At 45.6% G+C, this 16,276-nt stretch overlaps 1 protein-coding gene across 1 annotated transcript in view; it reads left to right on the forward strand.

Moving 5' to 3' along the window:
* The first annotated feature begins 1,798 nt into the window (after positions 1-1,798).
* Positions 1,799-16,276, forward strand: part of TUB (TUB bipartite transcription factor) — a 63,858-nt gene continuing 49,380 nt past the window's right edge. The window contains 3 exon segments of the mRNA XM_036259153.1: positions 1,799-1,840; positions 1,843-1,955; positions 2,506-2,553. Of these exon segments, the coding sequence (XP_036115046.1) occupies positions 1,799-1,840; positions 1,843-1,955; positions 2,506-2,553 (203 nt within the window).

A 16,276-nucleotide genomic window follows, 5' to 3' on the forward strand; every position in this document is an offset into this window, starting at 1 on the left:
CTGAGTATCGGCCCTGAGATGCCCTTGGACTGGAAAGTTCCAGCCAGCCAGCAACAGGACAGAAGACATCTGAGAGTTCATGAGGGACAGGGTGAGGTCTCCAGTTCCAGGTGGGCACACGCACGCGTGCACACACACACACACACACACACACTTCCCTACCTGGCAGCTGCCTGGGTAGTGTGTTTGCTCAGGAGCCCTTCGTGCACCGTTGGAGCTGGGAGACTTGTGTCAAAGTGGAGAGAACAGCAGACTGAGATGGGAGACCTGCTTCTGACCCTTCCTCCCTGATTTTCCCGTCTGTGCTAGGAGGGTGGGCATGAGATACCCTTCTCGCTGACAGTCTGTGGTTTTCTGTTTTCTGGAGGCCATGGACATTAACAGAATGGCTCACCTGTGCCCCCTCCTCCCCAGTGGCTTACAGTCGCCCCACAAGTCTTTACCTGTCTGCTTGGCGAGACTGAGGGGCCGAGGCCCCCAGGGTCCAGTCAGCGTGGGGCCAGCAATGTCTGGTTTGGCATCTAGGCATCATTTTCCCCTCAGAATTTTGCAATCGAATCCCAGTGAGTCCTGATTGTTGTTCTGAGCACCCACTGAAGAGTGTGGCTGACACGGAGAGTGTCCCCCCGGAGGGGGAAGAAGTGGGATTGGAGGTAGGGAACAGACAGGCAGAGGTGACGTGACTGGAGGAGGAGTGAGCACCGGGTGGTAGGTGAGGCTGGAGGGGCTGGCAGGACGTGGGCAGAGCACCACAGCCTAGCTTCTGCCGGGCTTTTAGGCAGGTCCGGAGATGTGATCAGGTTTGCATTGAGCACGCAGCTTACTCTGGTGCCAGCGGAGGACAGATTTGAGAGGAGCATGCCGGAGGCAGACACCATCCTGTTGCCAAGATCTGGGCAACAGACAGGGCGGCCCTCCCACGGATGTGGGTCTAGGGAAGTGGTGGGTGCAGTGAGAGGTGTTTGGCAAGTGACTTCAGAAGGGTTTGACAGCTGTCTGCACTGGCAGAGAAGGTGGACAGGGACGAGCAGGAAGCTGTGATGTGCCTGGGGGCTGGAGTGTCACTCAGAGACAGAATGTCCGAGGTGAATGCTCAGACTCACAGGATGTCCCAAGCTGCGTGCCTCAGTGTGAAGTGCTGTGGGACATCGGGGGTGTGTTCAGAGAGCAGGTCGATGGAGGGGTCCAGATTTTAGGAGAAGAGGGCCCACGATGCCAGCATGGACATTCTTGATATAAGGGTTGTGGGAGTTGAAGCCCCATGAGGGGATAAGATCACTGAGGTACACTTTAGGTGGAGAGAGGACAGGAGGCTGAGGACACAGACAAGGAAATCCCCCAGCCCAGAGCCTGCTGCTGAACCCTTCCTGGCACAGGCCTGGCCACCAGAGAGTGTCAGTCCTCTGACTGTGGTCCTCCAGATGGAGCCTTTGTCTGCAGTGCATCTGGCTTTGCCTGGGTTGCTATAGTAACCATAGATGCAGGGGTACATCCTCTCTGTGTTGCTATGGAAATTAGCACTGGGGTGTCCCTGGGTGGCATGGCTGCTTAGGCCTTGAGGATTCAGCCTAGTCCTGTGGGGCTCAGGAGGGAGACTGTGACCAGCAGAGAGGGTTTCCACGTCCTAATGAGTCAGTGACGGTTGTTAGTCTAACGGTTGCCACGGTGACGGAGGAAGACACCCGGTGGTTTGTGCTAGCTCAGGACAGCCCAGTGAGACAAGGAACTGCACCAGGCTCCGGGATGTGTGCAGCCTGAGCAGGACCAGCCCCCAAACTCTGCCCATCCTCTGGCTGCCATGAGGCCCAGGGCCCCTTTGCTTTCTTTCTGGGTTTGTGCCCTTTTGCCAAGACAGGGATTTTGTTCCCAGGAGGCACTCCCCGGCCCATGGGATCTCAGCACTCAAAGCAACAGAGGAAACTTGGGCCCCTGAAACGGGGCCACCGAAGAGATCGGTAAGCACTCAGCGCTCCCCCCTTTAGCCCATGGACCCACCCCGCGTCCACTCCACCCACCCCTCCGTGACCTCACCCCTTTGCAGTTCCAAGGCCTCCCCTTCCCCATCACCACATGGGGTCCCACCTCGCATCCCTTTCAGAGCCTGGGCTCTACACAGGTGAACAAGGAGGCTTTGCTCCCCTACTCGCCCTGGATCTCAGGGCCTCCTGCACCAGAGGGAGGCCTCTGCCCTCAGCACCTCCTCGCCCCTGCCCTCGGCCTCTTCTGGTGGGATCCTCCCTCCAGCCTCCAGCTGCCCCGTGCTTCGTCCCCACAGCTCTGGTCATTACCACCTCACTCTGGGCTGCCTGCCTGCTGTCCTGGGCCCCACGGAGGGAGCACCCGACGGAAGTCCCTCCACCCTGGTCCCACTTAACTCCCACCCGAAGCGGCTGAGACCGGGGCCCCGAAGGAGGCCTTGAGTGACCGCGGTCTGGCCAGGCAAGGGGCAGGAATGATGAGGTGAGGCAACGAGGGCGTGGAGTCACCCCTGCTTTTCCTCCTCAGGAGAACAACCAGGAGGAAGTACTGGAAGGAAGGAAGGGAGATCGCTCGGTGAGCTGGAAGGGGAAGGGCCATCCACAGGATTGTGCAGGGAGGTGGTGGGCAGAACATGGTGGCTTGGTGGCCACAGACCCCATATGTGCTGGGGTATGTGAGCGTGAAATGGGGCCCAGGGGAGGGCGTGACCCCTGAGCAAAGTCTGCACTCATTGTGGCCGTTGTGGCCTTGGTTTGTTCCTGCTGGATCCTCGGTGGTCCTTTCGCCCTGACTTCAGCCAGATGGTGCTCGTGAGAAGGCCCAGAGTCCTGGGCTTGCTCCCCAGCCTGCCCTGGGCTGTCAGCCGGGCCTTCCCTGGACCACGGAGGGAATCCCTTCCCACTGTGTGAATACCCAGGCCTGCATTCCGCTTGCCCCACTGGCATCCCCGGGCCTGAATTCTGTAGTCAGGAGATGGGTCTGTCCGGGACTCCTGACCAGGACCTCATTTGTGCTCTACTGATGGCAGGGCCCCTAGGATATGTTTTTGGCCCGAAGAATGCCCTGCGAGAGAGGGGGTTCAGCCCTGTGCACAGATGAAACAGGATGATAGGGTTTCCTCTACAGCTGCAGCATGGTTGCTGAGGGTCCCCAGGGCCTGCAGAATCAGTCTGCCCTTCCAGGGACCAGGCCAGAGAAATAGGGGGGCATCTGGGGCTCTGGTTTCCCCCTTATAGATGTTGGTCCTGGGTTTCTGCTGGGGCCTCTGATGAGGGTGTCCTGGAGGGGAAGCTCTGGAGAGCTGTGGGTGTCAGGTATGGCCCCGTGGCCAGGGCCTCCTGTTTTCTGCACACAGCCTCCAACTAGGCTGACTTTTTAGACTAAAGAAGCTCTCAGGAAGAGGAAATGGGAGGAGTGGTGTATCACTTGAGCCAACTTCAGAGACTCTTGGGAAGAGGAGGAGGAGGAAGTGGGGTGCAGGTTGAGCCCCAGGGGGATGACTCTGCTGCATGACTGTAAGGAGACTGGTGCTTCAGCTCCTCTGTCTTCTGCAGCCGGTGCAATTTGAGTGACGTAAGCTGATGAGTCTTCTTCCTGCGCCCACCGCCCATGCACTGTCAAGGCTGCAAGCGTCTTTGAGATCCCACATCCCGTCCCCTGTCTAACAGGAAAACCCGAGGCTTCAGGGCAGGGTCACACTGCAAGTTCATGGCAGAGTCAGGACTAGAAAGCAGGCCCCCTGCTCACGGCTCTTCCTCTGCACTGCAGGGCAGGGAGCCAGCCTTGCAGTGTGGGGAGTCCAGAGCCTCCCCAGGAGTAAGGGGTCCTTTGGTCATGACCTTGCTTCACGTGAGCAGAGACCCTGGCATACTGTGGATTATGGATCTGCTGATGGCTGGCTGGCAGGGATTCCTGGACATACCGCGTTTCTGGGATGACTCATTTTGGGGATTTGGTGCCTCTCTGCCCAGGGCCCCAACACCACTCTGTCTCTTCCTGTTGAAAGTCTCCGCCAGCATCCCCGGAAAACTGCATAATTCAAAATGGTGCCCTCAAGTGTGGTGTTCCACCCATGGTGGCCAGTCCTGTGTGGGCACACAGGGCTGTCAGTGGATGGACAGGGCGGTGAGAGCCAGGCAGCCTCAGGGTCAAGAGCTGAGCTTTAGGGACATATCTCCACAGGTCAGGAACAATCATAATTAACAGCCAAGTTAGACGTTTCAGCCATAGCCTTATGGGGACACAGCATTCCTTCTTGCCTCTGGATTTTCATCAGCCCCAGTGTCCACTGTAACCCGGTTAAGAAACAAAACAAAAATACCCGGACTTACCAGCCTCCTCTCTCTCCTGCCCTTCTCAGCCCAACCTGTTGAAATCCAAGTCGGTGATTATTATCTCCACTTCCTCTCCTCCTGCTGAGCCCTCGATACACTGCAACCTGGCCTCGGCCCTCACTTCACCACCTCCGCTTCTCAGGCCCATGTCTCCAGAGATTCTCCCTGCAAATCTAGCAGCAGCCTTTCAGTTCGGGGTGCTTCTCAGCAGCATTCGACCCAGCCCGGAGCTCCCCCCTTTGTTCTCTCTCCCCTTGCGTTCCACGACCCCACACTCCTTTCCACCTGCCATGCTGATAATTATTTCTGTTTCCTTCAGCTTGTCTTCTGTTCACCCTGGAAATGCTGTATGTGTCTCAGGAGTCTGCGCGGTTCCTTTTCCTCCCTTACGCTCGTCTCCGGTGGTCACACTCGTTACCGTGGCTTCCACTCCCTTCTCCACGCTGCCGACTAGAGCTGCCGCCTGCGCTTCTCCTTCGTTCCTTTTTTCCTTTTCAGTTCTGTTCAGTTTTGCGCCCTGTGTATTGGACTCTGTGCTTAGGTACATAAACATTTAAGATTGTATCCTCTCAAGAACTTAACCCCTTCATCCATATGAAACATCCTTCTTCATCTCTGGCAATGTTTCTTGTTCTGAAGTCCAGCTGGTCTGATGTTAATATGACACAATATAACCCCAGCTTTCTGTTGATTTGTGTTCGTATGTCATATCTCTTCCCATCCTTTTCATCTTTCCGACTTCGTATTGAAAGTGGATTTCTTGCAGAAAGCAAATAGGTAATCGCATCATTTTCATCTAGTCTGACAAGTTTGGCTTTTTTTTTGTTTTTATCCTCACTTGAGAATATTTGTTCATTTATCTTCAGATAGAGTGGGAGGAGGGAGGGCGGGAGGGAGAGAGAGCGAGAGAAGCATCCATGTGAGAGAGACACATTGACCGGTTGCTTCCCACATGGCCCAACCAGGGCCAGGGACCGAACCGCAACCGAGGTACGTGCCATTGACCGGAATCTCTTTGGTCCTCGGGCCAACGCTCTCACCGCTGAGCAAAACCGGCCAGGGCAACTTTGGCTTCTTATTGGAGCGTTCAGTCCATTTACATTAAATATCAGTATGGGTGAGTCTAAGTCTGCTGCCTTGTTATTAGTGTGCTGCTTGTCCCGCTGGTTCTGCGTCTCCCTTTCTTCTTTCCTTGCTTTCTCTGAGATGGTATTTTTTTTATGATTCTCTTTTGTCTCCTTTGTTAGCTTATTAGTTGAAATTTCTTTTGTTTATGTGTTTATTTGTTTTTCTTAGTGGTTACTTTGGGATTTACAATATACATCTTCAACTTGCCACAGTCTACCTTAAAATAACATTATACCACTTCACGAATGTCATACGAACAGCACAACAGTGTCTTTCTGTCCCCCCTTCTTGTCTTTGAGCTGTTGTCATGCGTTTTGCTTTTACAAAACTATGATAAAGACCCAACCATACATTATAATTTTTGCTTTAAACAGCCAATTATCTTTGTTTTAAAAAACACTTTTATTGGGATATAATTCATATACCATACAATTCACCTATTTATAGTGTATAATTCAAGTGACTTTTAAGTTGTGCACCCATCACTACAATCAATTTTAGAACATTTTTTTATTATCTCCCCAGAAACCCATGACCACTCCCCTTTTCTCTACCCACCCCCAGCCCTACACTTTCTATCTTTATAGATTTTATTTATTTATTTTTTTTTTAATCCTCACCCGAGGACATTTTTCCATTCTTTGTTCAGGTAGAGTGGGAGGGAGAGAGAGGAACAGAGAGAGAGAGAGAGAAACATCGATGCGAAAGGAACACATCGAGTGGCTGCCACCCGCACAACTGACCAGGGCCGGGGACAAACTGCAACCGAGGTACATGCCCTTAGCGGGAACCGAACCCGGGTCTCTCTGTACCGCAGGCCGACGCTCTAACCACTGTGCCAAACCGGCCAGGGCTATCTTTATAGATTTTAATTTACTCTCTGTCTTTATAGATTTGCCTATTATGAACATTTCATACAAATGGACTCATAATATGTGGTCTTTTGCGACTGGCTTCTTGCCTTAGCCTAATGTTTCCAAGGTTTATCCATGTTGTAGCCTGTCTCAGAACCTCATTTCTTTTCATTGCCAGATACTATTCTACTGTATGGCTATACCATTGCATTCATTCATTCATCAGTTGACGGGACATTTCGCTTGTTTGCACTTCTTAGCTATTATAAATGATGCTGCTGTGAACATTTATGGACATGTTTCATTTTTCTTGGGTATATACCTAGGAGTAGAACTTCTGGGAAGCTCTGTGTTCAACCTTTTGAGGAATTGCCCAGCTGTCTTCCGGAGTGGCTGCGCCAGCTGCACTCAGTTCCGAGTGATGTGTGAGGGTTCCAGTTTCTTCTCTTCCTCGCCGATACGTGTTTTATCTGTGATTTCAATTATAGCCATCTTAGTGAGTGTGAAGTGGGATCTCAGTGTGGTTTTGACTTGTATGTCCCTGAAGACTAACAAGGACTAATGAGTGCCTATAGGCCATGTGTATATCTTCTTTGGAAAAATGTCTTTTGAAATCCTTTTCCCGTTTTTTAAATGGGTTGTGTTTTTATTATTGACTTGTAAACATTTTTTATGTATTCTAGATACAAGTCATATATATATAAATCCTCACCTAGGATATATATATATATATATATTTTTTTTTTTCATTGATTCTAAAGAGAGGAAAGTGGGGGGAGGGGAGAGAGAGAGACATCGATGTCAGAGAGAAACATCAATGGGTTGTCTCCAATACACGCCCCAACCAGGGATTGAACCTGCAACCTGGGTATGTGCCCTGACCAGGAATTGAACCCAAGACACTTTTGGTACATGGAATGATGTTCTAACCAACTGAGCCACACTGGCCAGAGCAAGAGAGATGCAAGTCATTTATTAGATAATGATTTGCAAATACTTTATCCCATTCTATGGGTTGTCTTTTCACTTCTTTTTTTTTAACCCTGACCCAAGGATATTTTTCATTTATCTTCAAATAGAGTGGGAGGGATAGAGAGAGAGGGAGAGAGAGAGAAAGAAACATCGATCTGAGAGGGGCACATCGACTGGTTAACTCCGGCACGACCCCAACCTGAGCTGAAGACAAACCAAAACCAAGGTACATGCCCTTGACCTTAATCAAACCCGGCTGATGCTCTAACTGAGACAAACTGACCAGGGCCTTTTCCCTTTCTTGATGGCGAAACAGAAGTTTTAAACTTTATACCACAAAAGTTTTAAATTTTAATGAAGTTTATTGTATTTCTGTTGTTGTTGCTTTGTACTAAGAAATAATTGCTTAATCCAAGGTCACAAAGATTTATGCCTATATTTTCTTCTAAGGGTTTTATAGTTTCAGCTCTTACATTTAGATCTGTGATTAATTCTGAGTTAATTTTTGTATGTATCTGTAACTGAGGTCCCAGGTCATTCTCATTTTGGATATTCTGTTGTCCCAGCACCATTTGAGGAGAAAATTATGTTTCTCCTATCAACTAGTCTTGGCATCCTTGCCAAAAATCAGGTGATTGTAAATGTGAGTTTATTTCTGGAGTCTCAGTTCTACATTGTTTTGTGTCTGTCCTTATACCAACACCACACTGCCTTGATTACTGATTACTGTAGCTTTGTCAAAAGTCCAGCAGTGTGAGCTCTCTAAATTTGTTCTTTTCAAGATGGTTTTGGTTATGTTGGCTCCTTTGAATGTCCATACGAATTTTAGGACCAGCTTATCAATTTCTGCATAGAAACCAGCTGGTGTTCTGATGGGGATTGCATTGAATCTGTGTATCAATTTAGGGAGTATCGTTACTTTAACAGAATTTAATCTTATCCATAAACACAGGATATTTTCTAAAATTTAGGTTTTTAATTTCTTTCAAAGAAGTCTATAGTTTCCAATGAATTGTCTTACACTTATTTCTAAAACAATTATCCCTGCCCTTGCTGACATGACTCAGTTGGTTGGAGTGTCGTCTCATACTCCAAAAGGTGGCGGATTTGATTCCTGGTCAGAGCATATACCCGGGTTCCATCCCCAGGCAGGGCACGTGAGACCAGAATCGAACCCGCAACTCTTTGGTTCATGGGCTGACACTCTAACCACAGAGTCAAACTGGCCAGAACTATTTTGTTTGTTTTTTAACGAGGAAAATCATTTCGCATGTGCCTCCATATTTACCATTCCCAGTACTTTCCATATATATATATTCAGACTGTCGTGTCATTTTCCTTTTCCCTGAAGAACTTATTGAGCATTTATACAGTGCTGATCTGCTGAGGCATTCTTTCCCTTAGATCTTATTTGTAGGAAACGGTCTTTATTTTGCTTTGTTTTTGACAGATACTCTGTCCCCAAATAGGATTAAAATGGACAGCGTTTTATTTGTCTCAGTGCTGTAAAGATGCCGCTCTCCTCCTCCTGCTTTGCACTGTTGCTGATGAGAAGTGGGCTGACGTTTTTTAATTTGTTCCTATTTGCAGCATCCATCGCCCCCATCTCTTCTGGCTGCTTTTAAGTTTTTCTCTTTATCACTGGTTGTCAATAATTTGATTATGAGGTACTTGGTGTGGTTTTCTTCATATTTCTTTCTTTTTTTTTTTTTTTTTTGCAATTGAATATCCTACTTTTTATTTTATTTTTTTATTAATTAATTTTTGTTACATATGTTTCTCCTTTTTCCCCCACTGGTTCCCCTTCCCCTCCCTCCCTGCCCTGTCCCCAGCTTTGTTGTCCATGTCCATTGTTCATGCACACATGCATATAAGTTCTGTGGTTTATCTCTCCCCCACCACCCCCTCTTCAGGGGATTGTCAGTCTGTACCCCACTTCAACGTCTCTGGGACTACCCCATTCCTCAGACTGTTATGTTCATTATATTCCACAAATAAGTGAGCTCATATGATACTTGTCTTTCTTTGTTTGGCTCGTTTCGCTTAGGATGATACTTTCCAGGTCCCTCTATGTAGTCTCAAAGGATAAGAGATCTTTCTTTCTTACAGCTGCGTAGTACTCCATTGTGTATATGTACCACTGCTTTTTTATCTATTCGTCTACTGATGGACACTTGGGCTGTTTCCAGATCTTAGCTATTATAAATAGTGCTGCTATAAACATGGGGGTACATATATTCTTTCTGATTGGTGTTTCAGGCTTCTTAGGGTATATTCCTAGAAGTGGGATCACTGGGTCAAATGGAAGTTAAATTTTTAATTTTTTGAGGTAACACCATATTGTTTTCCATAGTGGCTGCACCAGTCTGCATTCCCACCAGCAGTGTACTAGAGTCCCCTTTTCTCCACACCCTCGCCAACAGTTGTTGTTTGATGATTTGTTGATGGCGGCCATTCTGACAGGTGTGAGGTGGTACCTCACTGTTGTTTTAATTTGCATCTCTCTGATGAGTAGTGATGTTGAGCATTTCTTCATATGTCTCTTAGCCATTTATATGTCCTGTTTGGAGAGGTGTCTATTTAGTTCCTCTGCCCATTTTTTAATTGGGTTCTTTGTCTTCCTTTTGTAGAGTTGTATGAGCACTCTATATATATTGGAAATTAACCCTTTATCTGATATATCATTGGCAATTATGCTCTCCCATACAGTGGGTAGCCTTTACGTTCTGATGATTGTATCTTTCACTGTGCAGAAGCTTTTGAGTTTGATATAGTCCCATGTGTTCATTCTCTCCTTTGTTTCTATTGCCTTAGGTGATGTATCAGTGAAAATTCTGCTGCGTATGATGTCTGAAATTTTATTGCCTACATTTTCTTCTAGGATTTTTATGGATTTATGAGTCACATTTAAGTCTTTTATCCATTTTGAGTTTATTCTTGTGTAAGGTATAAGTTGATAGTCTAGTTTCATTTTTCTGCATGTAGCTGTCCAATTTTCCCAACACTATTTATTAAAGAGGCTGTCCTTACTCCACTGTATGCTCTTGCCATCTTTGTCAAATATTAATTTTTTTTTTTTTTTTAATCCTCACCCGAGGACATTTTTCCATTTTTTGTTCAGGTAGAGTGGGAGGGAGAGAGAGGAACAGAGAGAGAGAGAGAAACATCAATGTGAAAGGAACACATCGAGTGGCTGCCACCCGCACGACTGACCAGAGCCGGGGACAAACTGCAACCGAGGTACATGCCCTTAGCGGGAACCGAACCCGGGTCTCTCAGGACCGCAGGCCAACGCTTTAACCGCTGAGCCAAACCGGCCAGGGCTCAAATATTAATTGAACATATTGCCTTGGGTCCATTTCTGGTTTTCTTCATATTTCTTCTGCTTGAGGTCTTTTGAGACTGTTGGATTTGTCAGTTTTTAGTTTGCTTCCAATTTTTTTAAAAAATTGGGCATTATTTTCTCAAATTTTTTTTCTGCCTCCCCCTTTCCTTTTATTTACTTATTTTTTATAGTTCCAGTGATATGCATGTTAGACTGCTTGATATTGTTCCACAGTTCACTGCCACTTTGGGTTTTATTTTTTAAGTATTTTTTTCTCTCTCAGCTTTATTTTGGAGTATTTCTATTTCTGTGTCTTTGAATTTACTGGTCTCTTCTTCTGCAGTGTCTAATTCTGTGCTGCACCACACTGAAGCCAGTTATTTTTCCAAAGCTGATAATAATCATACTATTTCTCCACTGAATGTTCTCCAGTAGCTCTCTAAAGCTTTAGCACAAAGCCCAATTCTTCACAGCAACAAAAGGCTCTTTACTGTCTGGTTCCAGCTGTGCTCTCCAGCACCCTCTCGTCTCCTGCCTGCGCACCAGTCCCCCAGACTTGTGCTCACTTCCATCTCAGGGCTTCACCTGTCATTCTCTCCATATCTTCACCTGATAAAACTTCTCGTTCAGGACTTGGTGTCACCTCCTCCAGGAAGCCTACTCAGATGTCTTCAGTCACACACAGTACTGAACTCTGTGATAGGTCTTAGTCAACTTTACTCTGATCACAGGTTGTATCTGAATCTGCTGCTGGGCTATGACCTCTCTGCTTGGTTATATACTGTTTGTGGAGGGCCTGAGTCGGTGCTCAGCATAAGTGAATGAATGAAAGCTGCGCATGGAGGCATGGCTGGCAGAAACAAGGAGACCCAGGGTCAGTTGCCCTTCAATGGCTGGATGTCCCATCAGGCGCAGAGCAGAAGGGTTCGGTGCAGCAGAGCCTTCCTCCCAGAGCTGAACAATACTGGGTTGAGGGTCCGTGCTGTCTCCCTGCTCTCTACACAGGGTTAGACTTCCTGTGGCTTCATTTGTACTTGTGTCAGAGGGTACCCTACTGTATCATCCCAGCCGGCATGGGCCCGAGTCCTGGGGTGGATCTTTGGGGTTGCTGGACTTCGGGATCCTGTGCAGAAACTGTGCCACCAGGGTCCTGATTTGTCCCAGGAAATTTTTATTGAAAAGAGATTTTAGAATAGGATGTGATGAAGGACTTTGATGACTGGGACATGCCACCATAAAATATAACTGCTGGAAAGGTCCCATCTGCTCTTCCATTTAAAAATGACATACTTTACTGTCATTTGATTATAAGCTCCATGACAGCAGGGACCATGTCTGTCTTTTTCATTGTTGTGTCCTCAGGCTACAGTGCATGTACACAGTAAGCTCTCAGTAAATAAGCACTGAATGGATAGCAGTAGTCATGGTGAATAATAATTTACTGGGGGCTTACAGTATACCACTTACACATATTAACTCATGTAACGGTCACAGCCACCCTGTGGGGTAGATTCTGTTATCTTTTTCATTTTGCAGATGAAGAAACTAGGACATAGAGCAGCTAAATAAATAAGTCTTTCAAAGACTTGCACCCTTATCTATTGAATGAATGAATGAATGAATGAATGAATGAATGGTGAATAAATGTTTTGATTTATGGTGTCTACAAAAGGGGACCATAGCAGATGAAGGTGTGTTTCTTAAAACAATCATCAGAACATCAGATTTCCCATACTTTGGACTATCCATACTCAATATAAATTAATGTTAATTTATATTCAGAACACACACACACATATGTACGTATATATGCAATGTTATATAATTATATATAATATGCAGTTAAGTACAGTAATGCTATAAATATTAAGTAACACTTACATACAGTACATATCATTACTGTTAACATTGTGCTCATACTGCATGCCAGGCTTTGAATTAGTGTTTTACATACAATGTCTTGTTTAATACTTGTAATCCTGTGACATAGGTGTTAGCATCGGAGAGTTGCTGTGGTGTAGTTAAGCCTCAGGGAGGGCAAGCCCAAGGTCGCAGAGCTATTACAGAGCAGGGTTTAAGCCCGTCTTCCATTTGTGTCCACATCTGTGCTCTTAAAGGCTTTGCCCTGCTCCCTCTCCTGTTAACTGGCTGAAGCAGGGCTCCCTTGGGCTTTCTAAACTCTTGCTTTCCCAGGAAGCTCCCCAGTCCTAGGGCATGGTCCTCACTCCACAACCTTAGCTGATGGGGACACCCAGTGCCCCCGCAAGTTCTCCAGGCCCTGTCCACTAGGGAAAGCAGAAGCTTGGACAGTTCGGACACTGGTTCATAGTCCCAGTATTTTAAACTTGAGAGGTACCATGTTGGAGCCCATTCTAGACCGAGAAAATCATAATCTCTAGGAGTATGGCCCAAGAACCTCAGTTTTTAAATAGCTCCCCAAGCGACTCGAATGTTCAGACAGATTGGGAACCACTGGCCGGGGCTCAGGAAAGAAGAAATGGATACTTCTCAGAAAAAGAAGTGGCGGTCTCTTGTCCAGGCCAGTTTCACCACACCTGTGACAAGTATGGTGGCATCATGTGCTGTGAACATATATTGTAAAATAACATTTAAAAAATTTTAAAACCATGTGTTTATTGTAGTAAATTCGGAATATATGAAATAATATAAGAAAACTAAGATTACCTATAATCCCAACACCCGAGGTAACTTCTATTAACATTTTAATTTATTTCTACTTTTAAACTTTTTTTGATGTGTGATATACATAAAAATGCACAATTTTTTTGCACACAATTTTTTTAAGTGAAAGTTTATTAGTGAAGTTGTAAGACAGAGAGGGCTACTCCACAGAGCAGCCAGAAATGCACAGATTTTAAGTGTACAGCATATAATGGATTTTCACAGGTGAACATAGTCATGTTAGCAAAACATAGACTAAGAAACATATTGCCAGCACCTAGACGCTCCCTTTGAGCCCCCTGCTGGTAACCACTCCCTCGTAAAGTTCTCCTGATCCTTGACATCATAGGTTAATGTTGCCTTTGTTTGACTATTATAAACATGGAATAATTCATTATCTACTTTTTGAGTTTGGCTTAATTTGCTCAGTATTATATTTGTGAGATTCATCTGTGTTAGGCATATGGTCCTGTAGTTCATCGTTACTGTATAATAGTTAATTGTGTGACTGTAGTATAGTTTATGTATCTCTACTGTTGATGGGCACTTGGGAAGTTGAAAGCACTTGGCAATTATGACCAGAGCTGCTGTGCACATTTCTGTACGATCTTTTGGTGCACGTGTGTATGCATTTCTGTGGGGCATGTACACAGGAGTGCAATGGCTGAGGTTTACGTTCAGCCCAAGTAGATGCAGCCAAAGTTTTCCAAAATAGTTTTACTCGTACACTTCACCAGTTGTATATAAGTCCTGGTTGTTCCATATCCTTACAAATACTTGGTCTTTTCTCTCTTTTCATTGTAGCCCTTCTGGTGAGTGCATAGTGTATGGTTTTTGGGTTTTACTTTGCATTTCCCTGGTGAGTAATGAAGTTGAGCATCTTTTCATTCATACATTTCTTTTTAATCTTTTCCTTAAGAGCCCACCCCTGGTAACTCTTAGTTTATTAAAAGAAGAATTAGGCCAAACCACAAAGCAAAAAAATATACAATAAAGAGAAAACAAAATTCCAGTAAAGTACAATATTTATTTTCTGTCATCCTAAAAACAAGTTCTAACTGTAAGACCTTAAAGAGAATATATATATGCTCTGGCAAGATGGCAGCGTATATAGTATGTAGTTTACAACTAAACTACAGAACAACCATCTTTCAGAACTGCCTGAAATCAAGCTGAATGGAAGTCCTACAACTATGAAATTAAACAAGAAGCCACATCAAGACTGGCAGCATCTGGCCACAGGGGACCCCATACATCTCACTAAGTGGCCCCAGGCCTGGCACTAGAAGCAGCCAGCCTTGGTTCACAGCTTGGCTTTACCTGGGCACTGCCAAGCCCAGCACAAGAAGCAGCCATCTACAGATCACTTAGTAGCTTATGCCTGGTGGCCCCAGGTAGAACACAGGCAGTGGCTGACTGCCCCAGAGCCAGCACACCCAGGGAAAAGCTTCAGAACACTGCAAAGCACCACCACCCAACCACCTCCACAAGTGACATACTCAAGGAGTGGACTCAGTGGGTACCAGAGCCCTGCTGAAGTAAGTCTTGCTCTTTGTGGTGGGCCCCTGCACAGCTGATCCTCCAAGGTGGTCAAAGGTCAATAGTCAGTGGGCATAGCCAGTCATTACAGCTGATCACCCTGAGTAGATCCCTCCCATTGACATGCCAATGGCAATCAAGACTCAATTACAAAAGAAGAGTGTACAGTCCACATAAGGGATTCCCAGCTGGGGTGATCAGGGAGGCTGTGCCACCAGAACCTACAGGACAACTACTTTAATGGACCACCTTACCAAGCCTAGGAGACATAGCAGCTCTACCTAATACATAGAAACAAACACAGGGAAACAGCCAAAATGAGGAGACAAAGAAACCTGTCCCAAATGAAAGAACAGAACAAAACTCCAGGAAAAGAACTAAACGAAATGAAGAAAGTAATCTAACAGACACAGAGTTCAAAACACTTATTATAAGGATGCTCAAGGGACTTAGTGAGGACCTCAAGAACATAAAGATGACAAATCAGAAATGAAGGATGCACTAACCAAAATAAAGAATAATTCACAGGGAATCAGTAGTAGAGTAGGTGAAGCCATGAAGCAAACCATTGATTTGGGATATAAGGAATCAAAACACACCCAATCAGAACAGCAAAAAGAATAAAAAAAAAAAAATGAGGATAATGTAAGGAGCCTTTGAGATAACTTCAAGCATACCAACATTCGCATCATGGGGGTGCCAGAAGGAGAAGAGAGAAAGCGAGAAATTGAATACCTATTTGAAACAATAATGACAGAAAACTTTCCTAACTTGGTGAAGGAAACAGACATACACGTCTAAGAAGCAAAGAGAGTTCCAAACAGGATGAACCCAAAGAGGCCCACACCAAGACACATAATCAAAATGCAAAAGGTTAAAGACAAAGAGAGAATCTTAAACTCAGCAAGAGAAAAACAGTTAGTTACCTACAAGGGAGCTCCCATAAGACTGTCAGTTGATTTCTCAAAATAAACTTTGTAGGCCAGAAGGGAGTGATAAGAAATATTCAAAGTGATGAAAAGCAAGAACCTACAAGCAAGATTACTCTGCCCTGCAAAGCTATCATTTAGAATGGATGGACATATAAAGAGTTTGTCAGATAAGAAAAAAAAGTTCATCACCACCAAACCAGTATTATATAAAATGTTGAAGGGTCTTCTTGAAGAAGAAGATCAAACATATGAACAATAAAATGGCAATAAATACATAGCTATCAACAGTTGAATCTACGAACAAAATGAACAAGCAAACAGAAACAGACTCATAGACACAGAGAACTTTTTGTTGGTTGCCAGATGGGAGGGTGGTTGGAGGTATGGGCGAGAAGGTGAAGGGATTAAGAAGACAAAATGGTTGTTAGACTAACAAACCTCACAGTGAAGTGGGGGTGGGAGGGAGCAGAAAGAGATAAAGCAAAGAACATATATGCATATATGCATAACCAGTGGACACAGACAATAATG

This window comes from Molossus molossus, unplaced genomic scaffold, assembly GCF_014108415.1.
Source record: "Molossus molossus isolate mMolMol1 unplaced genomic scaffold, mMolMol1.p scaffold_m16_p_13, whole genome shotgun sequence".
NCBI lineage: Eukaryota > Metazoa > Chordata > Mammalia > Chiroptera > Molossidae > Molossus > Molossus molossus.